Source organism: Bubalus bubalis, chromosome 4 (assembly GCF_019923935.1).
Source record: "Bubalus bubalis isolate 160015118507 breed Murrah chromosome 4, NDDB_SH_1, whole genome shotgun sequence".
In the NCBI taxonomy this organism is placed as follows: Eukaryota; Metazoa; Chordata; class Mammalia; order Artiodactyla; family Bovidae; genus Bubalus; species Bubalus bubalis.
In genome coordinates this window covers 132571398-132597073 of record NC_059160.1, presented here as the reverse complement: position 1 = coordinate 132597073, position 25676 = coordinate 132571398, and the positions used below count along the sequence as shown (strand labels likewise).

At 39.3% G+C, this 25676-nt stretch overlaps 1 protein-coding gene across 4 annotated transcripts in view; it reads right to left on the bottom strand.

The window, feature by feature from the left end:
* The window catches only part of BMS1 (BMS1 ribosome biogenesis factor), a 33457-nt gene extending 13419 nt beyond the window's left edge, over positions 1 to 20038 (bottom strand). Inside the window, exons 1-14 of one of the 4 annotated variants that reach the window (XM_025284566.3) lie at positions 19918 to 20038; positions 18163 to 18377; positions 17133 to 17323; positions 16076 to 16155; positions 13842 to 14030; positions 13084 to 13226; positions 12242 to 12363; positions 11371 to 11564; positions 10233 to 10372; positions 6408 to 7174; positions 6094 to 6195; positions 5109 to 5266; positions 2007 to 2088; positions 75 to 148 (exon numbers count right to left, since the gene is read on the bottom strand). In XM_025284566.3, coding sequence (XP_025140351.2) covers positions 75 to 148; positions 2007 to 2088; positions 5109 to 5266; positions 6094 to 6195; positions 6408 to 7174; positions 10233 to 10372; positions 11371 to 11564; positions 12242 to 12363; positions 13084 to 13226; positions 13842 to 14030; positions 16076 to 16155; positions 17133 to 17323; positions 18163 to 18338 — 2418 coding nt within the window. In that variant the 5' untranslated portion in view covers positions 18339 to 18377; positions 19918 to 20038. Of the gene's footprint in view, positions 1 to 74; positions 149 to 2006; positions 2089 to 5108; positions 5267 to 6093; positions 6196 to 6407; positions 7175 to 10232; positions 10373 to 11370; positions 11565 to 12241; positions 12364 to 13083; positions 13227 to 13841; positions 14031 to 16075; positions 16156 to 17132; positions 17324 to 18162; positions 18378 to 19691 lie in introns of all 4 variants that reach the window. The other 3 variants (XM_006050754.4, XM_006050755.4, XM_025284567.3) reach the window with 3 other exon arrangements.
* Positions 20039 to 25676: the final 5638 nt, after the last annotated feature.

The window sequence follows — 25676 nt, the reverse complement described above, 5'->3', positions numbered from 1 at the left end:
GCCTCCTGCAGAACATACCGACCACAGATCAAGGAAGGGCCAGTGGCTGACAGCGAGCCATGGCCAAGTCATACCTGAGTATCTGGGCCTGGTTTTCCCTTGTGCACGTCCCCGGTTTCCAGGTCTTCAAAGTCACCATAGAGTTCCTCTGGGAAAAGAACATTCAAATGACTCCCCTGCGTGTGACACTCTAGCACCACCTAGCACTAAGTGTGTTTAGTCGCTCTGCATCTCAAACTTCATTTCCATTGTTCTTATAGCTTCATACCCCTAAAGAATCCTGCATTTACACAGCCTTCTTTTTCTTGTCAAATTTTGTATTTCATCACCTATTTAGGTTAAGTAAATGAACTTAATCCACTTTTCCATATTTTACTTCAAAATCCCACTTAGCCAAGAGCTATTTTCCCAGGATTAGTGATAGATATTCTGGAGTAGAGACGCATACAGTGGTAGCAAGCATGGCCATGTACATCAGTCCCCAAACCAAAAGTTCAAAGAGTGATTTGAAAATCCCTGTCATGATAACAACACATGTGAAGGAGTCTCAATATAAGATTAACACAGTATAACCATATGATATACCTAGGGAAAATCTTGTTGTTGTGTTATTTTTTAGTCACTAAGTTATGTCTGACTCTTTTGTGACCCCATGGACTGTAGCCCACAAGGCTCTTCTGTCCATGGGATTTCCCAGGCAAGAATACTGGAGTGGGTTGCCATTTCCTTCTCCAGAAGATCTTCTCAACTCAGGGATCAAAACCAAATCTCCTGCATCAGCAGATGGATTCTTCACCACTGAGCCACCAGGGAAGCCCAGGGAAAATCTTAGATTACATAAAACACAGCATTGAGAGTAACAGTAGTAACCAAAAGGATATCGAGCCCAGAAGAAGTGTTCATTCATTCATTTTTAGAGCTCTAAGTTTAGTTATGGATCCTACCCTTAAAAGAAACAGAGAAGTTAAACTTTGGGAGGCATCATTTAGAAGGTATCAAAATATTTTCATGTAACATAAAGCAAAAGGACCAGAAGAGGTACAAAAGATGAGAAGATTTCATTTGTAATAATAATAAAAAAGGATAAAATACTTAGGACTAATCTAAACAAGAAATGTGTTGGAACTTCATTTAAAAAATGCTAAAAGTTTTAATATGCTTTTTAAAGGACACATGGAATAACCTTATCTGATGCTTTTAAGTGCTTCACATACTAGGCACTGCTCTAAGTTAAGTTCCTTAACCACCTTCTTCAACATGGCTCAATGAAGAAGGTATTATCAACTGAACAAATAGACTACCACATGTTTGGAAAGGAAGATTCAGTATCATGAAGATTCTAATTTTCTTGTTTACACAGTTACAATGAAAATAATCACCAAGGCTTTCTAGTCTGGAAAAGATAGTATAGACATATTTCCTCTGTTCCTCCTGACTGTGTATAACCATCAACTCCAGAAATGATGTAAGAGCACAAGGGATAACCAAAGGAGAACTCTCAAAGGTGGAAAGACAAAGATGGGCTGGTAAGAGTCCCCAGGAGCAGAGGAATGACACAGTGGCCTGTGTCTCCCTATACCACAACCCACAGAAAAGCAACTTAATGCCAGTGTTTCCCAACTCCCAAGCAGCAAGAGAAGGCAGCCCAGACAGGCTCATTCTTGCCTCAGACTGAACTAGATCTCACCAGCAATCCAGGTAAATCAGGAATCCCACTGACAGTAAGTGATGAAGGAAAGTGCTCACTTTCCCAAAGAGCTTGAATCTCCTTTCCTCCACCGAGATACACCAGGTGCCCAGGGGTTATCAGCAAGGGGGAATTCCACTGGCCATTAGACTCTCCTCTTCCACCTTAGACACAATATGCATCCAAGCAGAACCAAGCAAAGGAGATGCCCAAAGCATTTCCCAGTTGACTAGTATCTTCAACTTGACTATTAAAGATACGGAAGAAAATAAGATATAGTGAAGGCAGTCTTCCCTGAAGAATACAGTACTTTACTTACCATCTTCTGCTAAGATCTTGGCTGCATCTTTATCCTCTTCCCACTTCCCAGTCACGAAGCAATCTCTGATACTATTCATAACCTTATACAGAAAAGTCAGCACTCAGTTGACAGGCTCCGATCACTCAATAAATAACCACTTTTAGAAACAGTAGCTGACAATTTGCCTTTAAATATTTTTCAAGATACTTCTATAGATATATTCATTTTAATTCTATGGATATTTTCATTCCAAACTTTGACGTAGATAGTATAATAACAGAGATAAAAACATATATATCATAGCATTAACAGTGGATAGGGAAATACTATCTGCCTAGTGACTTCATAAGTAAACAATCAGACATTTAACAATTCATTAATTTGTACTTATCGTGGCTGTTTGCAAACCTAATTCCTCTAGCCAATACTCTAACAAAGACAAAATGTCTTGTATCAGTAAAACACTGCAAAGAAGTACTGAGGCTCCCAGTCCCAGATCTGCTAGATCATCCAGTATATACATGCAGTGGATGCTACGTGCCCTTTTCAAATATAGACTAAAACTTGTACACCACTCTGTGTTTCAGAGTGCTTCCTAGGGAACCTGACCTAAGACAGCACACATCCCTCACTGCCAAGGGCTCAAATCTTCACATAACATTTTGATCATGATTCATGTTTTTCATATATAACCCCACTCTCTAAGAGTAGCCTTAGGGGACTTCCCTGGTAGTTCAGTGGTCAAGACTCTGCACTTCTACTGCAAGGGGTTACAGGTTCAATCCTTGGTTAAGTAACTAAGATCCCACATGCCACATGGAGTGGCGCCCTCCAAAAAAAAGAAAAAGCAGCCCCGAAGCTAGTATGATTACAATGGTTGCAAAAGCAAGTCTGTGCATTCACTCATCCCTTCATGTCTACAATCACTCACTAATTATTATTGAACATCTGTTCTATGCCAAGAAGCTTTGCAGGCACTGAATGACAAACTGTTCTAAGAAGATCCTGCTATCATGAAGCTTAACAACTGACTTATGGAAACCAGGGATCAAATAAATTTTCAAAAACAGACCCTCCATGATAAAAAACACTCAACAACTTAGACAGGAACTTCCTAAATCTGATAAAGGGCACCCTTTAAAAAACCCACAGCTAACATCATACTTAATAATGAAAGACTGAGAAAACTTTCCCTCTAAGATCAGGAGTAAGATAAGGATGTCTCCTCTCACCACTTCTATCCAACACTGTACTAGATGTTCTAGTCAGGGCCATTAGGCAAGAAATTTAAATAAAAGGAATCCAGTTCAGAAAGAATAACTATTTCTATTTGCAGGTGGTATGAGTTTACATATGGAAAACCCTGAGGAATCCACAGAAAAACTATCAGCACTGCAACCACTGAGACCTCGTGCTTTAGAGCCTGCACACCACAACAAAGATCCCACATGCTGTAATTAAGACCAGATGCAGCCAAATACATAACTATTTTTTAAAAAAAGAACACAAGGAATAAATTCAACAAAAGTGCAAAGCTGATACTCTGATAACTACAAAACATTATTGACAGAAAATATTTAAATAAATGGAAAGGCATCCTGTGTTAACACATTAGAAGACAATATTGTTAAGGTATTGATACTACCCAAAATACAGATCGAAAGCAATTCTTATCAGAATCCCAGGTGGTTTCTTTGTAGAAATGGAAAAGTTGATTCTAACATACAGAAAATCCAAAGGATGCAGTAAAGAAAAAATATTCTTGAAAAAGAACGAAGTCAGGGGATTCACTTCCTAATTTCAAAACTTACAATGAAATGATAATCAAAATACTATGATACTAGCACAAGGATAGTTGTATAGATACATGGAATATAATTAAGAATTCATAAGTAAACCCATGTATTAAGGTCAAGTGATTTTCATCCAGGGTTTTAGGATAAGTCAATGGAGGAGAAAACAGACTTTTCAACAGATGGGGCTAGGACAGCTAGATATCCACACGCAAAAGAATGAAGTTGGGCTCATCCCACACCAAATTCAAAAATTAATTCAAAATGTATCAAAGACTTAAATGTAAGAGTTAAACTATAAAACTCTAACACAAAATCATAGGAGTCAATTTTTACGATTCTGGATTTGACAATGGTTTCCTAGATATGATACCAAACAAGAAACAACAGAAACACAGTGAGATGTGTTGTCCAGAGGGTAGCTATAACATGTGGTTATTTAAATTCTAATTAAGATCAAACAAAACAAACAAAATTTTAGTTCTTCTGTCTCAGCAGCCACATTTAAAGTGCTCAATAGCCACAAGTAGCCACACAGGATGGTTCTTCGCAGATCATTTTATTATCCCTCTTCCGTAGAGAAGAGTGGACTGTGACCAGGATGGACACATGGTGGCTACAGAGGTACTCACCCAGTCAGCCATTAAGTCAAACAATTACTTTATGTGGTTTTTCTATAATCTGTATTAAATTTTGCCCCCCCTCCAAAAAAAGGTTTATATAAAATAAATTAAAATAGATAACTGACAGTGACTGGCCCTCCCTGACATTTCAACTAAACTGAATGATCAAAAGAAGCCAGCCATGGAAATGTCAGAACATTCCAGAACAGAAAATAGAAGGCAAGAGGTCTAAGATGGGATTAAATCTTGAAAGTCTGAGAACTGAATGAATTCTGTGACTAGACGGTGATGAGTAGGAGATGAAAATTTACCAGGGTTATGGAATTCTGTTTCCTTACAAATAGTAGAAATTATAAATGTTAACTCAGGGATATTATATATCTCCTAGTTATAAAACACAAAATATCTCACATGTATGAAAACCTACATGCAACACTTCAAAATAAAGATTAATAATACTATCCACACTAAGAGCTAACCATTCTCCTTTGTTCCATTAACACATGTATATGGTCTGACTAAACTCAGAACATATTATTGCTTAGGATGCATGAAATACTCATTCCAATATCTGGAGAAATGTCCTCTGTTATGTTATAAAAATAAGCCTAATAACAGGTAGGCAATTTTGAAATTATATAATCTTTTAGAACAATTCCTGAATTCTCTTATAAGTCAAATACGCTATTCATATTCAGCCTTACCTCCTCTAAATCCCAATCATGAGGCGCCTCTACATGAAACCTGGAGCAGTCCAAAGAGTCAGCCTTGTGCTTACACTCGCTGGCAGGCTGGCTGACACGAAACAACCCTCCAAGCTCTTCTCCATTATCACCATCTTCTTCTTCATTATCCTCTGTCACTAAAGAAATCACCATGATAGAAAGGTGAGAACAAATCTACCCACTAGAGGACCTGGCACTGAGGCTCCCTCTTTGTGGTAGATATGGTGATGCCCCTAAGCACATCAGCCACAGACACAGAAAGGCCAGGAAACTTCTGCTCAGCATGTAGTCTAGAAGGAGAATACTGAGGGTTGGGGCAGGGAGGGGACGTTTAAAGACAGAGCTTTCAAATATCATAGAGTTTCTCTTTAAGAGTGTTGAGTCTCTAATCACTAAGATTACTCAGGCAAAACTTGAACAGAAATCATTAAACATCAACCCAATTCAAAGCTCCTAGGTCACATATACTCCTTGGCTTTGTTCTAATCATATAGTAAATAGGAACTGCAATATCAGGTTCACCACTTTGTCTTTTGTATTACTGAGTCAAGCTCTTTCCATAAAGAACATATATATAAATTAGATCAGAGAAGGGTAAAAGGAAAAAACAGAATGAGTTATACAGAGCACTCATTCTCAGAGAGGAAAAAACACCTTTAGAGGCAGAATTTTTTCTGATACTAAATTCTACAAAAAATTCCCATGAAGGATTTTCTACAGGGGGTACAAAATGACGTAACAGAAGAGTATTCTTATCAAAAGTTTTGTTTTATGGCAAACCCATAAATCTACTTTGTATGACTGATTTACAGTCCTCATCAGCTGAAGATTAAAAACATCTGCCAAACATAAAATATGACACCCAGGAATATCTTATGGATGTCAAAAGTATGACAGAAATCCTCTAACCGATCTCATCTCCTTTTCAGAAAACAGTTTAAGGAATTTAAATGAGCTCTTTTACCTGTCCCATAAATAAGCTTTCGAAGGTTTGGAGTTGTTTGCTGCTGCCTCAGAAAGGCCTCAGCTGCCTTCCTGGAAAGGTCTTCCTTCCACTTGAGGGCACCTGAAAAGACAACACAGACATCAGTTAAGTCTGTTTATCTGTCCCTATGCTTCAAGCTCAATGCTCATTCATCCTGAAAACCTTTTATGAGTTATAATATTTGAACAGTTAACAAAATCTCCAAAACAGCTGAAACTCAAATGTAGACATTCTATCTGTAGAACCCTTTCTGTGCCAAGTTTACAATGGCAGTTAAATAAATTTAAGCATACCTGAAGTTTCTCTGGAATAGTTATTTTCTTCCTTATAATCTTCTTCTTCTTTGAGTAAGTCTTCTATATCACTGGTCTCATCAATTAAGTTCCCTGATCCCAGTTTCTGACTACTGACAACTTGAGAAGGTTTTGGAAACTTTTTCCTAATAGCCTCTTCATTTTCTGAATCCTCCTCCTCTGTACTGAGAGAGGAATTTCCTTCAGGTTCATCTTCAGATGCAAACACCTCTTCAGCTGTGCAATTACCTGAATCTGAAGTGGTGAAAGTTGCTTTTTTCCTTGTCAAAGACTTCTCCATATTCAAACTATCACTTGAATCATCAGTTTGTAACAGTTCTGGCTTACCACCTTCTCTAAAAGCCTTAGATTCTAAAATATCCCTCTCTTCCTCTGCAGTGGAATCCTCTTCTTCACTGCTTTCATCAGCTTCCTCTGCTTCTTCTTCCACTGAGCTCCTCTCAAGGTCATCATCACTGTCGGCAAATGCTGGCAAATCCACCTCAAAGTCTTCTTCCATCTCAAGTTTTTGCCGTTTTATACCTTTACCAGACATATACTGTTTATCAGTCACTTCAGCATCTTGCCCCTCTTCTGTTTCATCATCACTACAGCTATTTTCCAATCTGTCACCATCAGACATTTCTTCATCATCTTCATCATCACTGTCTCCAGACTCATCTTCTTCTTCATCTCCAAAAATGGCTTTCCGACGCACTCGACCAGTTTTCAAATCCACCTGCTCTTCCTCTTTTGGCATCCACTGTCTATATGAACAAAAAAAAGCAAAATAATTGTATTTGTACAATAACCAGCTAAGCCAGAGATGGCAGGTCAATAAATATGCAAAGAAACAGAAAAAAATGTCAAGAAATGGTTTTAATGACACAACATATAACGGAATGATTTGATAAATACTGGAATAGTTATGTCATATGCAAACTCATGTATATTTATGTAGTACCACTCTTCAAAAGAACTTACAGAGAAAATAGAGAAATAACTGTCATTAAAAAAAAAAGTCTAATTTTATAAAGAAATGGCTCAAAAGGGAAGTGGGCGCTTAATAGATCTTTTAGCAAACCCATTATTTCCAAGCTTGAAACAGACGATCCTCAGGGAAATAACTGACTCCAGGTCCAAGGCAGGGAAAGTACAAAGCAAGCCTGAAATATTCTATTATTAGAAAGCAAGACGTGCTCTGGCACTAACAGGAACATGCCAAAAGGATACAGACGACAGACTGAAGGGGCAATAAAGGCATCACAAGCAATAATGATAGTAATCGCATAATAACAAGTAGATTTTTTTCTTGGGGGGCTGCCCCGACAGGTTGAGGGATCTTAGTTTCCAAACCAGGGATCAAACCCAGGCCCCAGCAGTAAATGCACCGAGTCCTAACCACTAGACTGCTGGGAAATTCCCCTTTGAAACCCCATTATTCAATTGTGATACTAAAATAAAAAGGTGAAAGTTCTGTGTCAAAGAAGGCCAGCTAAAAAACATAGAAGCAGTAACAGATGACAAATACTGCCATTTTGAAAATACCAACACAATAACTGATAAAGAAGAATCAAGATGCCAAAATTGGGGTAAGAAATAAAAAACTATCAAGCTATTTAATGTAGCAGCATTATACAAAACTGTGAAAAAAAAATCAATTAGAAAAATATTAAAAATTGTACTAAATGAAAATGGGTAAGTTAGAATACATCAATAACAAAATGATGACTATATAAAGAGAATGTATAGAAAAAGCAAATGCTTACAACTAGATACAAGAATTTTACATGTTTTATAACTAACTCTAACTATCTTAAAGTATCCATGTACACAAGAATGATTAGAGGAATGTTCAAAAATGGTAAAAGATAATAATAATGATCATAATAGCAGGGATCTTGTAGTGATCCTTCCTATCTGTCAGGCACCATGCTAAGTAGTGCATGGGCACTACTGTGTTTAATCATCATAACTCCTATGAGATATTAGGAAACTGATTTCCCCAAACTGGCAGACGCACTGAATTTAACTACCACAGTATACCTGTGGTGTTGGAGAAGACTCTGAGAGTCCCTTGGACTGCAAGGAGATCCAACCAGTCCATCTTAAAGGAGGTCAGTCCTGGGTGTTCATTGGAAGGACTGATGCTAAAGCTGAAACTCCAATACTTTGGCCACCTCATGCGAAGAGTTGACTCATTTGAAAAGACTCTGATGCTGGGAGGGATTGGGGGCAAGATGAGAAGGGGACGACAGAGGATGAGATGGCTGGATGGCATCACTGACTCGATGGACATGAGTTTGAGTAAACTCTGGGAGTTGGTGATGGACAGGGAGGCCTGGCGTGCTGCGATTCATGGGGTCACAAAGAGTCGGACACGACTGAGTGACTGAACTGAACTGAACTGAGTTAGAGGGCAGCTGACGATATTTTTCTAAAAATGTTTTCCTGTTTGTGTGTGTGTGTGTGTGTGTGTGTGTATATAAAATAAGTTATAAAGTAGATAATCTCAATCATTTTCAGACTAATTTTTATTAGCAGTCATAAATCACTATTACTTCAGTTCAGTTCAGTCCAGTCGCTCAGTCGTGTCTGACTCTGCGACCCCATGAATCGCAGCATGCCAGGCTTCCCTGTCCATCACCAACTCCCGGAGTTCACCCAAACCCATGTCTATCGAGTCAGTGATGCCATCCAGCCATCTCATCCTCTGTCATCCCCTTCTCCTCCTGCCCCCAATCCCTCCCAGCATCAGGGTGTTTTTCAATGAGTCAACTCTTCACATGAGGTGGCCAAAGTATTGGAGTTTCAGCTTTAGCATGAGTCCTTCCAATGAACACCCAGGACTGATCTCCTTCAGAATGGACTGGTTGGATCTCCTTGCAGTCCAAGGGACTCTCAAGAGTCTTCTCCAACACCACAGTTCAAAAGCATCAATTCTTCGGCGCTCAGCTTTCTTCACAGTCCAACTCTCACATCCATACATGACCACTGGAAAAACCATAGCCTTGACTAGACGGACCTTTGTTGGCAAAATAATATCTCTGCTTTTGAATATGCTATCTAGGTTGGTCATAACTTTCCTTCCAAGGAGTAAGCATCTTTTAATTTCATGGCGGCAATCACCATCTGCAGTGATTTTGGAGCCCCCAGAAATAAAGTCTGACACTGTTTCCACTGTTTCCCCATCTATTTCCCATGAAGTGATGGGGCCAGATGCCATGATGTTAATTTTCTGAATGTTGAGCCTTAAGCCAACTTTTTCACTCTCCTCTTTCACTTTCATCAAGAGGCTTTTGAGTTCCTCTTCACTTTCTGCCTTATATACAACCAAAATACCATGTATAGATATGTACAAATTCCCAACCCAGACTGAAAATAACTCACATAAGTCAGATATTAGTCCAAATTAACCACAGGAGATATTACAACACAATCTAAGTAAAAATTTTAGAGACAAGGTATGTGGTTTCTAGACAGAGACCTGAACTCTGCCTGTTATTTTGGCCAATTAAAGTCAAGTGGCTTCAGGACTCCTAAGAAATAAAAACAACCCATGGAAAAGGCTTTGTAATGTTTGAGAAGTACTCTGAGTCTGTGAAAACGGAATCCTTCATATAATTTCAAGAAAATATTTCCATGTATCGTTACATAAGTGAAGAGCCCTCAGAAACAGAAGCACATACAAAGCAAAGCAAGACCAAACCACCAGGAATGATTGCCACCAAAATGTTTTATGATGGCAAAATGATGTATGATATAATCTTATATAATAAAGTTTTTTTTTTTTAAATATTAAGAATAGAAAAACAGCACACTTACCCTTGATTGTCTATATCTTCTGACCCCAGTGGTTTGGAATGAGAAAACAGTGTCACTCTACTTGAAGCCATCTTGGCATCAATAGTGGAATGGGTGGAAATGAGACTCTGGACCAGTTCATGAGTGGGCCTCACCTCCTCCTGTCAAGGTCACCAAGAAAGGGAAAGTGAGGAATGCACAAGGATTCTGAAGAAAAACACACTGGTTTCAATCAGTTTCTCAAAATTACCTTAAACACAGTTTCTGAGAACCTTTCTTACTGCCTCAAAGAAACAAAAAAAAAGAATTTCTACAACAAAGTCTACAACTGATCTCTGTCCTCATTAAACTCTTCCAAAGTTCATGGAGTAAATAATCTAATAACCTGAATACTGTGTTGCCAATGCTATAGAAAGCAATTACATTAAAATCTCATTTCAGAACAGTCAAAGAAATAAAAATTTGGAGTCTAGTTTTTAAAAATGTATTATCTTCTGATATAAACATTGCACTTCAAGGAATTTACTACATAACAAGATCCCTCCCAGTGACTAAAGCTGCATGTGTGAGGGCACTCACGATAGCACTCAACTGCTCAAACTAGGGGGACACTGGGACTGAGCCCCATAGTCCTCCAATGATTGGTTCAGTAAACAAAGTTTATCTATACAATGAAATACAACATGGCTATGAAAAGCCTCAAGCAAATATGGGGAAAAACAGATTCATATATTCTTAGGTGCTTCCCAGAAGTTGCAAAAGCATTTACAGTCAGCATCTAACAAATACTATCTCTGTCTCTCTAACACACAAATACTATGTATATGATATCTGCATATAATCATCTAGAATATAATCTAAGTAAATATGTATATGTTTAGAGAAAAACAGAAAGAAGAGAATGACCAAAGAGAGCTGGAGAAATGGGAAGTACAGGCACTAAACTGCTTCCAAAGCTCACACTGGGTGACATGGGATCCCTGGTGTGTCTTGGCAACAGGGATGTATGGAGAACATGACTTTCCCTTTCTGCTTGTTGTACTTACATATTCTGAACATTTACAACATGCACTGTGGCCTTTACCATAGATATGAATAAAGATAAAAAGCTTCGTTAAATAAAAGCTGACTACATTACTTCCCATGACTTCCCTCTCACCGATTCCTGGAAGCCATGGCTGCCCCCAAGGTCCACATAGACAGCATCTTTGTCATACAGCACACCACCAACTCCAGAGAGAGGTGCATACACCAACTTCTCCTTCTCATTTAAACAGCGCTTCTTTTGTTGTTCAGGCAGCGCACAAGGGTCTGGGAGGAAACTGACGTCACTCACGGCAAAATCTCCTACACCTGGAAGACAGACACAGAAAGTCGGCGTTCGCTGACAAGTGACTGGTGGCAGAAATGACAGAGACAGAAGGCTTCAACCACAAGGGCAGAGCCTGACACTAGCACTGTGCCTGTCCAGCTAAACACCACCATCAAAGTAGAGGAGATTTGGTCAACTCAACACCTCTGGCGACCAATATAGAGCTGAGTTACTCTTAAAACTTCAGCAAGATGTCTTTATCTTGTTTGGCCATTTTCTGGTTTTCTTGAGAACTGATGCTTTTGAACTGTGGTTCAAAAGAGAAGACTCTTGAGAGTCCCTTGGACTGTAAGGAGATCCAACCAGTCCATCCTAAAGGAGATCAGTCCTGGGTGTTCATTGGAAGGACTGACACTGAAGCTGAAGCTATAATATTTTGGCCACCTGATGTGAAGAACTGACTCACTGGAAAAGACCCTGATGCTGGGAAAGATTAAAGGCAGGAGGAAAAGGGGATGACAGAGGATGAGATGGTTGGATGGCATCACTGACTCAATGGACATGAGTCTGAACAAGCTCCAGGAGCTGGTGATGGACAGGGAGGCCTAGTGTGCTGTAGTCCATGGGGTTGCAAAGAGTCGAACATGACTGAGCCACTGAACTGAGAACTGAAGTCAGGCCAAGAGTTCTACAAATATATTTTACAGCAAAAGGATACCTGGTATGTGAAGTTGGCTTTTGTTTTTCAAGTGTGCTCCCCTTAAGTAACCATAAAGAGACACCTTCCGGTCACACTTGGTATTTGTTCGAATGTCTTCTGGGTTTGTCAAATCTTCCATCCTAGAAAAACAAACCCAATATTATATGTCAGAAATGAATGTCAGAGTTCTTATAACTCTCTTCACATTTCAATGATTCTCACATTCAGTAATTCACTACACATATTATTTAGAAAAGTATAGAAAATACAAAAATAAGGGAGCAGAGTTCATCATCTACCAGAGAAAAAGAAGCAACGCCTGACTATATCTCTCTTAGGCTCTACAGGATCCACATTCCATAAGCGAGACACCAGAAATGGTAAACGACATGCACCTGGGGTTACGGAAAAGTAGAGAACAAATCCAGAAAAACCCTTTAAGGGAGAAGATAAGCTTTGATCTGGGTTTTTTAGTGTGGCTTAGACTTTGGTAGGTGGAGAAAGGGTATTCCAGGTTGATAAAAAATATGAAAAAAGCATAAAGAAAGGAGAGCGCATGGCACATCGGAGTGATCGGAGCACCAGAGTCCAAAAACAGCATCACTGAGAATTAAGGCTCAAACAGCAGGACGGGGCTCACACCCTATAGCCTTCAAAATCCTCACATTTTTTTGAACATTTCATACTTTTTTTTTACTCCTGAAGCCATAGTATCTATAAGTAATGGTACAAAAACAGTAGATATTTTCCATCAACTATACTTCTCTCCATATTTTCAATAATTAAGACAAAATAAGCTAACCTTTTTTAGCTTTGAAACACATGAGTCAGGAAGGAAAAAGTTTACATTCACTTTTTACCTGTCTGCCAGGATATAAGGGTGAGAAGTTTGCCACGTAAGAGGTCTAAACTTCATAACTGTAATAAAACGGCCCAGATTGTGAATTTCTTGGTTTTGGTATTCTCCGTGTACCATTCCAGAAAGGTAAAATAGCTTCGCACCCTAAATATTTAGAAAAACAAAAAATCAAATTCTTGTCAATACAGCACCAAAATAAAGGCCTTTATAGAAGCAATTCTAAGAAACGGAGACTTCTAGCAACCCACTGTGCCAACGCTTACAGAACTTCTCTGGCTTCTCTCAGGATTCATATTGTTAGGGCTTTGTAGGGACAGAACTGCAAATATATTTAGTTTCAAGTTAAGCAGTGGCATGTGTCTGGAGTATGGTACATAAGAACACAGGCTCCCGGGCACAGAAAAAATTCTATGACGGATGGGACACAGTGGTATGGGGGAGAGGAAAGAGGGGCAGTGTGTGTGCACTATAGTTCCTGGTCCCGCAACAAGGAAAAACTCTGGATAAATTCTCTTAAATCGCCGATTCAAAATACTTAAGAGCAAGACACTGCCTGGTGCAGGAGGGATGCAGAGACAAATGAGACACAGAAAGAGGTCCAGAACAAAGACTATCTAAAGGCAATATTTCAGGGACTATGAACAGATATGTTAAGGAAACTAAGGAGGTGATCCTGTAGAGATGCTTGTTAATCTCTCCTACTTATTCTATTTTCAAAGGATTACAGTGTTAATATTCAATAATTAATTTTTTTCCTACCGGGTAGACTTCTGTCCAGAACCTATGTTTTAGTCGCTTCTTCGTTTTCTTCAGTTGCTTATTATGCTTGAAGGAATCCAGGTGAGTAAGAACACCCATAATTTTAGGAAAGCCATGTACTTGGCAGATGTTTAGAAATTCAAATGTTTCCATTTCAAACCCAAAGCTGGCATCTATAAGCATCAAAACCTAAAAACAGAAGACATAATTTCTTAAGGAGGCTACCCAAAATAGACCACCACCAAACTACGGCTCATGAGCCAAATCTGGCCCATCACTTGTTTTATCACTGAAGCTCTACTGGAGCGCAGCCGGGTTGATTTGCTTATATACTGTCTATCTGCACTTGCACTACAACCGCCAACTCAGTGACTACAACAGAAACTGGGACCCACAAAGCCTAAGATGTCTACTGTGTTGTCCTTTATAGAGAAAGCTTGCCAATTCCTGCTGTAGACTAAATCAAATGATTATTTAGGGAATCACCATGATAGAGAAGAGCAACCCTTTGTCAACTAAAGATAAGTGAAGCCACTATTACTCCTCCAATGTTCATACACATGCACACAAATCCATATACCATTGTGCCTTCACTGTGACTTCAGAGGCTTTGTGACAACCCAGAACAGAGCAATCAAATTAAGCTGGAATAAATAAATCAATAAATCTTTTAAGTATCTACATAACTGGATACTTAAAGAATGAGGTTGAACTATAGTACTTATTTTACACGTTCAAGGCATACTAACTGAAAAAAAAAAGCAAAGCACAGACAGCATGTATGATAAATAGTGTTAGCTTTAAAAGGGTTGTGTGTGTGTTTATATACATATCTGGAAAGATATTGGAGGGCGACTGAGAATGAGGGGTCAGAGAAAGGAAAGCAAAAATCATGCACTGTGCATACCCTGTAGCAATTTGAATATCTCATCAAAGGCATGTGTGCCTTTTAAAAGCTTATATGTATATGAAAGGCATTTTTCTTAATACATGTATGCTTTTAAAATTAGTATATGGTGTACATTACATAAAAGAGAAACTAATGACATGCTGAACTATTTCAATCACTTTAAGTATACAAGATTTAATAAGTTTATACTATTTTGTATTGGCAATAACACATTTTTATTAATGGTAGCATTACATATTCAAAATTTGAACGGTATTTATTTCTCTGATATTAAGATGGCATACTGTAACACCTATATTAAATTACTTTTTATGTTTTAGGAGAGTTCCTGGGCCAAAGGATAAAATCTGCAGCTCTTTGTCCCAAATAGCTCTTCAGAGGTAATAAACAAAAAAATTTTTTTTTTTTTAAAAGGTATCTGTCAACCCACACTTACTAATCAATATGGTTTAATTTTTTTTCTCTTTGGCTTTATTTTTGCTAGTTTTAAAGGTAATTAACAGATTAACATTTCTATAAATGCAATCAAGGCTATAAAATTTCCCTATGCTAAGTAAAACACAGATTCTTCTATTGTAAATATTCAGAAGTTGTCATGAGATTTTTTTGCCCAATATGGTAAAAAGATCCATATTTGATCATAATTTAAGAACAGAGTTTCTGACACAACCAAGAACAGAGGTTCCATCCTGAGACAAGTTGCTTAGTTTCTGGGAGCCTCAATTTCATCGTATGTAAACTAGAGTTAATACCTACTTACTGCAAAGGCATACTGGGGGATTAGCTGAGCTAAATTTGTAGAAACGGTTAGCACAGTGCCTAGTAAAGGTCCAAGAAATAGTATTATTGTAAACTTGTATGTATATATGTATGTATATCTTAATGAGCTTTATAAATATATATATTTATTTAGTTGTGCCAGGTTTTAGCTGCAACATGCAGGATCTTCAGTTGCAGCATGGAGGAATCTAATTCTCTGACCAGGGATTGAATGTGAACCCCCTGCATTGGGAGCAGGGAGTTTCAGCCACTGGACAACCAAGGACGTTCCATCAATGTGCTTTTATTAGCTACGTTCATTAAACGTTTTCTCTGACCTATGGTTTGCCTTTAGATTTCCGAATATGTTTCATTATGCACATTCTATTTTTATTATTAACAATTATCATTATCATCACCAATTCAAACACATCTTTTGTATTCCTGATGATACTCATCATTCTTTCTATAATCTTAAACCTTTCTTTCCTTCAACATGGGATAAATAACCTATCTCATTGCTATAAGTCCCCATCAGAAACCCATGCTGTCCCCAGTGACTTACCAAATCTGCTACTTTAGCCAGGTCAATCATCATGTTAATGTCACAGCCACACTCAATAATGGTGAGCCTGCGCTTTTTACCTATAAGTGAAAAAATGAAAATTTTACTTTTAAAAAATCTTGGAAAAAATCTGTTAACTCTAATTATTATTTTTTAATTGTATCTGGTAAAGCACCTTATACATTCACAAGAGTATATCAGAAATTCATTTTTATGGGAGAAAACTAATCAAACAAATTCCATCTTAGTTTTCTTGCTATGTTCTCTAACTTTAAAAGAGTATCAAAAGTCCATCCTATGAATCAAGTGCTCAAACAGGTAAAATTCCAACTGGATGGGCAGATAAATAGGCTTCATGATCGCCTAGAAGTGGAAGTGGATTAACACTTCTATCTCTATAAAAGTTTTCCCTGTTCTTATAACAGCGGAAAAAACCCTCAAACATAGTGCAACAGAAAGTTCCTGTAGCAATCATTATTTTTAAATTAAACTAAAAGAAATCAGTCATAATCATGGGAATGCCTTAAAGAAAAAGAGAAGCCTTAATCCAAATATATTATTGCTATCAGAAGAGACTTCAGATTTTACCACTGTCACATGGGAATTTGTTTCATCTTCCCTCAGACTTTAGAAAGGTCACCATTTCCCAGAGCAGATGAGTTCTCACAGGAAAAAGAAATGAAAAACTCCCTCACTTCCACAAGAATGTGGCTTCATGAGGGCAGGCAGCTGTGCCTGGTGCATAGCAGGTACTCACTATCTGTTAAATCAAGGTGCTCACCATGACCAAGCCAGCCCACCCAGTTCTGCCAAGCCTTTCAGAGGAGAACAGTTTGCAAATCCATATAGCAGTCAGAATAAGGTATAAATCTACATTATTATTACCTTGGGGAATCTATCCTTTTCTGAAGCTACAGCCACAATAAAAGTACAAGAGCAGTAACATGAAGTGATAGTATTACTTTAACATTTACCAGTCAAGCAAGTGTTCAACAAAGACAGGCATGTCCCCTAGATGACAACACTTGCCATGCCAGTCTGTGATAGCACCTCTTACCTGACACGATTGTTACTGGGCCTCTGATCTCTGTCAGCTTCTGTCTGGTAAAGTTCCGAATGAGGCACTGAATCAAAGTGCTCTTTCCAACTTTTGGAGGCCCCATCACTACCACCACTATTGGTGGGGGCTCTAGTGGAGTTCGATCAACCACTGGAATGTGATGCTTTTTTGTCTTCAAATCCTGAGTCCTAATTGTTTTTTTAAAAAATAAATAAATTCACTTTCAATATAGACAGCATTATTCCTAGAAGCAAAGACTTTAAAGAGAGCAGAACAGACAATATGTGAATACTATTATACATTGTTAACTTCTGGTCCCAATCCAAATAACCACTTCAGTAAATATACTTATATCAGGCTGACTTCAATAGTACAGATTTGAAAACTATACACACCTTAAATCTGTTTGCCTTATTAGTTGACTTCAATAGTTTAAAAAGAAAACAAGAGATAAATTTGGAGGCAGTGTACCATAATAAATAGAAGAGGAGGCTTTGGGGTTAAATTTGGCTCTCCTACTAGAAGAATTTAATTCAATAATGTTTAACATACCTATAATAAGGACTCATTAATGAAAGCTATTTAATACTACACACTGTAATTACATGAAAGATATCCAGAAAGTAACACAAGTGTACCTGTTATCATAGAAATTGTTTAAAATTTACAAATTCTATAAATTCTTAAGCTTTTCTCTTGGACAAAAGAAGCCAATCTGTATGCAGATGCTGGAGGCTAAGTGGCTTCCACAGGAAAGACTTCTTACAGTTCAGTAAAAGAAACACAGCTTGCACCTCCATGTCCTTCAGAGTTGGAACAGACTCATGAATTAACTGGAGGGGCTCCTACTATTTAAAAAGAATAAATGGAAGAACCACTGCTGCTGCTGCTGCTAAGTTGCTTCAGTCGTGTCCGACTTTGTGCGACCCCAGAGACGGCAGCCCACCAGGCTCCCCCATCACTGGGATTCTCCAGGCAAGAACACTGGAGTGGGTTGCCATCTCCATCAGACTCCAGTTAAACATACCTGTGAAAGGATCTCGCCATCCGCACAGCAGACTGGACTGCAAATGCTTTGGGGTTTCTCTTCCGGGCATCTTCCTCATCACCAAGTTGAAGATCTTGCAGATGCCGTTTCTTCTTCTTTTCAGCTTTGGGCCCACTGTTTTTCTTTCTGTGTTTCTTCTGGTCCTTGGTCTCCATAGTAGCTTTTTACCAATTCACAAGTAACTCTAACCTACACTGAGTGGGATGAAGGCAAGAGAAGCACTTTACAATTAAAAAAAAAATAAAATAAAAACCCAGAGAAACATAGTAAATTTCATTTGAATCTTTATGAAGAGATATATATTTCCCACCCCTGTTACTCAACGGGGCAGGGGGACGACTGCTTAATATTATCCCCAGTTTCACTTTTTTCTATTTTGCTATAAATTGGTTACCTCTGCTTAGGTTACTTTTGTCTTAAATATCCTGTATTTTTCAACACAGTAGCTGCCAGGCACATGTAGGTATTGAGAACTAGTGAAATTGAATTTTAAATTTTATTTAACTTTACTTAATTCAACTCTAAATTTAAATAGCTACATGTGACTAGTGGTTACCCTATAAACTCAGCCTTAAAAATCAACTGGATTAATGAAATGGCTTTCATACTTACATATTTTTAAGATATTTTATTTTGAAAAATAAAATCATTTTATAATCTTCCAACATAATAGCAGTATTACTTTTAGCAATTGTTGAATATGCAACATTTTTAAGTTCTAATACATGTGTGTGTGTATATATATATATTTAAAAAAAACGGCAATATCTCCCTGCTAAGATATGACTGACTCTGGATGATGCCTGGACACCACATGGGTTTGCAGAAACCCTTACAATGATTTCTGAGAGTCCCAGGAATTCATGGCCCATAAATTAGGAACCACTAGACTGGAGAGTTTTTTAGGGAATCAGGTCGCATACAATCTGGCACTCGCTTGGGGAAAAAAAGGTGGGGGGGTGAGGTTACTTAATTCAATTAAGGTACTAAATTTATTTCGGTTCAATAAATATTTGCATCAGCTTATAATAAGCTAAACATTGTACACGGAGACGACTACAGCTAAGATCTAAACTAGTGGAGGAAACCCAAACCCATGTTCTGTGATACTCTATAGGGACATTAGAAGTCTGCACAATTGTTGGCAGAGACTTCCCACAGACACTCACCAGAGGAAACAGAAAGACCACATATACCAGCATAACGTAAAACAAACAAACAAACAAACAAACAAATAGCCAGACAAACACTAGCAGGGAGTTGGGAGAGCTGGGTTCTAGGAACGCTTTGACTAAACAGGTGTAGAATTTCAGAGACATTATTTTTCCTCTCTACTATGAATATATTTTGGTTCCGAACTTGTACTGATGACTTTCTCCTTCTTACGGCTGGGTGGGGCGTGGGGGCGTGGGGGTGGGGGTGATGAGAAAAGCACAATTTACAGTCAACAGATCTGGCTCAGGTCTAAGTCAATGCTAGGATTACCCAGCTATGAAACGACCTCTCACCTCTCCCTGTCACCTTGCCTCCCGGTCCGGGCTCTCTGAGTGAATGTCATTCAACACTTCTCTGGCAGGTACGAAGTATGTCTGCCCGCGGTAGAGACGCTCCTCAGGAGCAGACTGTCCAGGAGAACCGAGGGAGGACCTTACCACGCGCGCGACTCACGACTCTCTTGGAGCCCCAGCCCGGAAGACCCCACTGCCGCCGCTTCCCCCAGCCCGCGGCCGTTACCGGGTTCACAACTGCTACTCTTCCTCAGGCCCGCATGGACAGCGCCGGAAGCGGAAATGTAACCTACCAGCGGACTCTACACGCCGGCGGGAAACAAGGAGGCAAAAGAAAAAGAGCAGTGGGAGGAAGACTTTCAGAGGAAAGCCAGAAGGAAGGCTTGTGATTGGCTGAGGGAGGACGTTGCAACGACTACGCTGTGCACTCTACCCGGAGCCCCGCCCCGCCCCGGCCCACAGCCCAGTCCCGCCCCGCCCCGCCCCGCCCCGCGCTGCAGCCCCGTTCAGTAGCCCCCACCTGCGATGGGTCTGGGAGACGCTCGCGCACCCAACCCCGGCGTCGCACACGCCCGGGTTCGCCCCTGGGCGGAGGTTGTGGTGATGGTGCTGCATGGTACCCGTTCCCTGGTTCGGGACAAAAGCTAGAAATGACACATTTGTCCTAGTCACACCGGAGTCACTGAGCCCATCCACTTCGAAAGCCCCAGGTACTGCATCCTCCAACTGGCCAAATGGAGTAGCACTCTACTGGGAGTCGCACTGGTTGGTCCGTGTGCACTGGTTGCTCATCTTTAAAGATAACAGAGCTGGAGGACGCTTTTAGCGTTAGGACCCTCTTTTGCCGAGACCAACAGACTTTAAGAGCAAGGACACTCTGATCCAGCATGAAATTCTTTGGCCATTTTCTGTTCCTGAAAGCGGAGCTTTTCCCTGGGCGGTGGACTTCTTGCCTTTTACTTGGGGGCACAACTCCCCCGCCCAGGGCTCTGCCCATTTCCACCTCTCAGGTGATCTGGGATGCTCTAGTGCCAACAAGGCTAGTTACATTTTCAGAATTTGAATTTCCCTCCTGAAGATTTTCGTTTCAATATGATCTCACCAAGGTACCCGAGGCTCAGTTCTTCTACCTCTTAAAACTAGGCTCACCTATGCTTTTCACCCTCAGCATCGCAAAGGTATTCACTCACTGAACGCTATCTCCTCTGTGCTGTGCTTTGGAGGCTACTGTACAGGGCACACATTTCCCTCATCTGTGAACAGGTTATAATTTTGTGACATCGTGCAACACTGTTTCCCCTCACTTCTTGGAGATTTCAGTATACACGTTGTAATCCTTACAACGACCTCTTGGCTCCATGAATGACACTTTTATCCTCTGCCTTACTTCAAGCTTTCACGCTCCCTAAGACCGTACCCTACCTGGACTTTGTCCTGTCTAAGGACTGGAACCCCCAATAACATCCCACTCTAACCACCACTTGCTTTCTTTACAGTTTACTCCCTCTAATGCTCTGAATCAAGACTTCATGACCCAACCCATATCTCCAACTCATATAGTACTAACTTATTCCCTTATGACTTCTCCCTCCCTAGTAAACTAGTTTCAAGTCCATGGTCAATCATTATAATCAGTGTCTTGCATCCTCAACCTCACTTCCCTGTCACCTCATCATTCAGTTTAGTTTAGTCGCTCAGTCGTGTCTGACTCTGCGACCCCATGAATCGCAGCACTCCAGGCTTCCCTGTCCATCACCAACTCCCGGAGTTCACCCAAACTCATGTGCAAGTTGGTGATGCCATCCAGCCATCTCATCCTCTGTCGTCCTCTTCTCCTCCTGCCCCCAATCCCTCCCAGCATCAGAGTCTTTTCAAATGAGTCAACTCTTCCCACGAGGTGGCCAAAGTATTGGAGTTTCAGTCTCAGCATCAGTCCTTCCAATGAACACCCAGGACTGGTCTCCTTGAGCATGGACTGGTTGGATCTCCTTGCAGTCCAAGGGACTCTCAAGAGCACAGTTCAAAGCATCAATTCTTCGGCGCTCAGCTTTCTTCACAGTCCAACTCTCACATCCATACATGACCACTGGAAAAACCACAGCCTTGACTAGATGAACCTTTATTGGCAAAGTAGTGTCTCTGCTTTTGAATATGCTATCTAGGTTGGTCATAACTTCCTTCCAAGGAGTAAGCGTCTTTTAATTTCATGGCTGCAGTCACCATCTGTAGTGATTTTGGAGCCCAGAAAAATAAGTCTGACACTGTTTCCACTGTTTCCCCATCTATTTCCCATGAAGTGATGGGACCAGATGCTATGATCCTCGTTTTCTGAATGTTGAGCTTTAAGCCAACTTTTTCACTCTCCCCTTTCACTTTCATCAAGAGGCTTTTTAGTTCCTCTTTACTTTCTGCCATAAGGGTGGTATCATCTGCATATCTGAGGTTATTGATATTTCTCCCTGTAATGCAGGAGATAAAGGTTCAATCCCTGGGTGGGGAAGATCCTTTGGAGGAGGGCATGGAAACCCACTCCAGCATTCTTGCCTGGAGAACATCATGGACAGAGGAGACTAAGTAGGCTACAGCCCATAGGGTCACAAAGAGTTGGACACAACTTAAGTGACTGAGCACAGCCTTTCAAAAAATTAGAATGCTCACTTTCGGTGTGTCTGCTGTTTCCTCATGGTTAGGTTCAGGTTATGTGAACTAGGCTGGAAAGTGCATAGGTGATGCTGTTCCCTCCATAGGCATCCCATCCACAGCATATGCTGCTACTCTTCCTCAGTGAAAATGCTAATTCTGACCACTTCAGCAAAGGGTTGTCGAATTTCTCCACCACATAATTACTGCCTTTTTAAATCCCCTTGGAACTAATAAGCAATCTCTGGGGAGACTTTAAGACCATGAAAAGCCCTTAATCTTCATCAGATTTAGCATCAATTGATGATTCTTTTTTAAATTTGCAAATTTTCTTTTTTCCTTTGGCCACACCTCATGGCATGCAGAACTTCTCCGACCAGGGGTCAAGCCAGTGCTCCTTGCAGTGAAAGCACAGTCTTAACCCCTGTACTACCAGGGAAGCCCCAGTTCATGATTCTTGCCTGATACAATCTTCACTATGATAAATGCAAAATGTTTTTCAGCTTCTGTAGTTCTTCCATATTTACCAATTTGCTCTTAATCTACCATAAGCAAGAAATCTCCTTTCTGCCAATTTATTTTACATATAGACTAACAAATTCCTATTTTCCCCAGTGGTTTATAATTCATTATTGTACCTAATTATATTGGTGTTCAACTATCTCAAATCTGACTGGTAGAAGCCCCTTCAATCTGACATGCCCTGTAGTTACTTTGAATACTTCTTTCCTCTAGGTCATAACACAATGTCCCAAATTCATCTTACACTCATCCTGCTCCAGCCCTGGAACAGTCAATTCTCCAATGAGTTCTGGTTCCTTTCAGTGGGGAGTGGTATTAGACATCAAGCTCCAGATGCGAGGTGTATGCCAAAATGCTGTTTTTGTTTAAATTTATTTGGCTGAGCCAGGCCTTAGTGCAGCATGTGGGACCTTTAGTTGTAGCATGTGGGATTTGATCGAATCTGGGGTCCCTGCATTGTTGAGCATGGAGTCTTAGCCACTGGACCACCAGGGAAGTTTTAACCACAATGCTGTGGTTAGGGGTAAAGCATTTACCGCTAACTTTTTCATTTTGATTTTCAAACTTAAAGAAAAGCTGAAAAAACTAAAATGAACACTTGAATAATCATCACCTAAATTCCTTTTTGTAATATTTTTGGTACTTCTTTCTATATATAACTTTTGCTGAATTACTTGAAATTTGCAGTGATCATGACACTTCACTCTTCTATATTTCAGCATGTATATCCTTAGAATAAAGTCATATTCCCATACATCATAATATAATCTAACACAACTCTTATTTATGCAATTGTTTCCAAATAGTTCCCCAATCCAGAATTAAATCCAGTCTCACATATTACACTTGGTTGTTGTGCCTCTTCTATCTTCTCTAGTCTAAGAACAAAGTTTATCTTTTTGTTTTGATTTTTTTAAATATCCAGGACTTCTCTGGTGGTCCAGTGGTTGAGACTCCACACTTCCAGCACAGGGGGAGCGGGTTTGATCCCTTCACATTATATGTGGAAGCAGCCAAAAATAAAATTAATTAAATAAAAAAATCCAGACCAGCTGTTTTGTAAAATATCCCACATCCTGGATTTGTCAGATTGTTTCCTTATGGCTAAATGCAGATCAGCTTTTTATACTTTGGAAAAGAACACAACACAGGTGCTTTGCACACCTCTTATTGCAACAGAAAGGGCAACTAAACACCAGATTATCCCTCTATTGGTGAAAATAAGTATGAGTATTTGGTTAAAGTTTGATCACCAGCAATCTCCATTGTAAAGGTACACTTTCTCCTGGAATTGATAAGTACTCTGGGGAGAGAGAGGAAGCAATGCTTTAAGGCCTTATAATTATTTAATAATTAACCTGTTCACCTTCAACATTTCAGTCAATGGTTTGAGTACCAATGGAGACTGTTGTAAAGTCAGTTAATACTGTGGGGCTTATAAAATGATGATTTTCTTATTCTCATTCCTTCTGTATTTGCTAGTTGGCATTTTTTTCCATGAAGAAGAGCTTTCTTTCTTTCTTCTACATCTCTCTTCTGTATCACTAGGAACTCATGACATTTTTTTGATTGTTGTGTAATAATCCATTACCAGTTATTCCTTTTTGAAGCTAAGCTGTCTCAGTTTGGTCAATGGTGGCCTTCTGTGTTCTTTTAATCAGGTATTTCAGTACATTTTTATTTATAGCATAAAATGATTTTCCAGAATTTACTTTATACTTTCCATGTCCCATCTGCAAACAGTACAATTATCAAAATCAAGAAATTAACAGCATAGGAGTTCCCTGGTGGTCCAGTGGTTAGGATTCCTCACTGTCACTGCCAAGGGCCTGCATTCAATTCCTGGTCAGGGAACTAAAATTCCACAGGCCAAAAAGAAAAAAAAAAAAGGAAATTAACATTGGTATGCTATTAACCAAACTATACTCTTTATTTAGATTTCACCAATTTTTCCATTAATATCCTTTTTTTGTTCCAAGATCTAATCCAGGATTCCACACTCTAAGATGAATTAAGAACTAATCAAATAAATTAGAATGTCCAGAAATAGATGTGTGGAGACATGGTAATACACTGTGGCATTACAATTGCAATTAAATTACAATTACAAACATTAATAATGAGTTGGTGCAACTGGCTTTATGTGTTAAAAGGTAAAACTAGATTCCTTCCTCAAACTATCTACAATAGTGAATTCCATATTGATTCAAGGCTTAAATATTTTACTTAAATATTTTTAAATAGTATTAATATTAATTAAAGAAAATACTATGATCTTGGGTTAGAGAAGAATTTTAAAATAAAATTCAAAAGAAAAAAAATCAAATGGGAAAGATCAAAAGATCAGCCTACATAAAAATACAAAACTCTCATAAAGCCAAAGGCACTGCAGAGGGAGTCTGGGAGAGTTAGAGAAAACATACACAAAAAATAGAATAGACAAAGAATTACTGTTTAAAATATATAAAATATTATTTAAATTAATATGGAAAATATAATTTAAAAATGAAGTCATTCACAAAAGCAATGAAAAGCCAATATATGTGACGTGCCAGCTCATTAGTAATCTCAGAGTGAAAGTCACTCAGTTGTATCCAACTCTGTGACCCCATGGACTATACAGTCAATAGAATTCTCCAGGCCAGATTGCTAGAGAGGGTAGCCATTCCCTTCTCCAGAGGATCTTCCCAACTCATGGACTGAACCCAGGTCTCCCACATTGCAGGTGGATTCTGTACCACCTGAGCTACGAGGGAAGCTCAAGAATACTGGAATGGGTAACCTATCCCTTCTCCAGTAGATCTTCCTGACTCAGGAATCAAA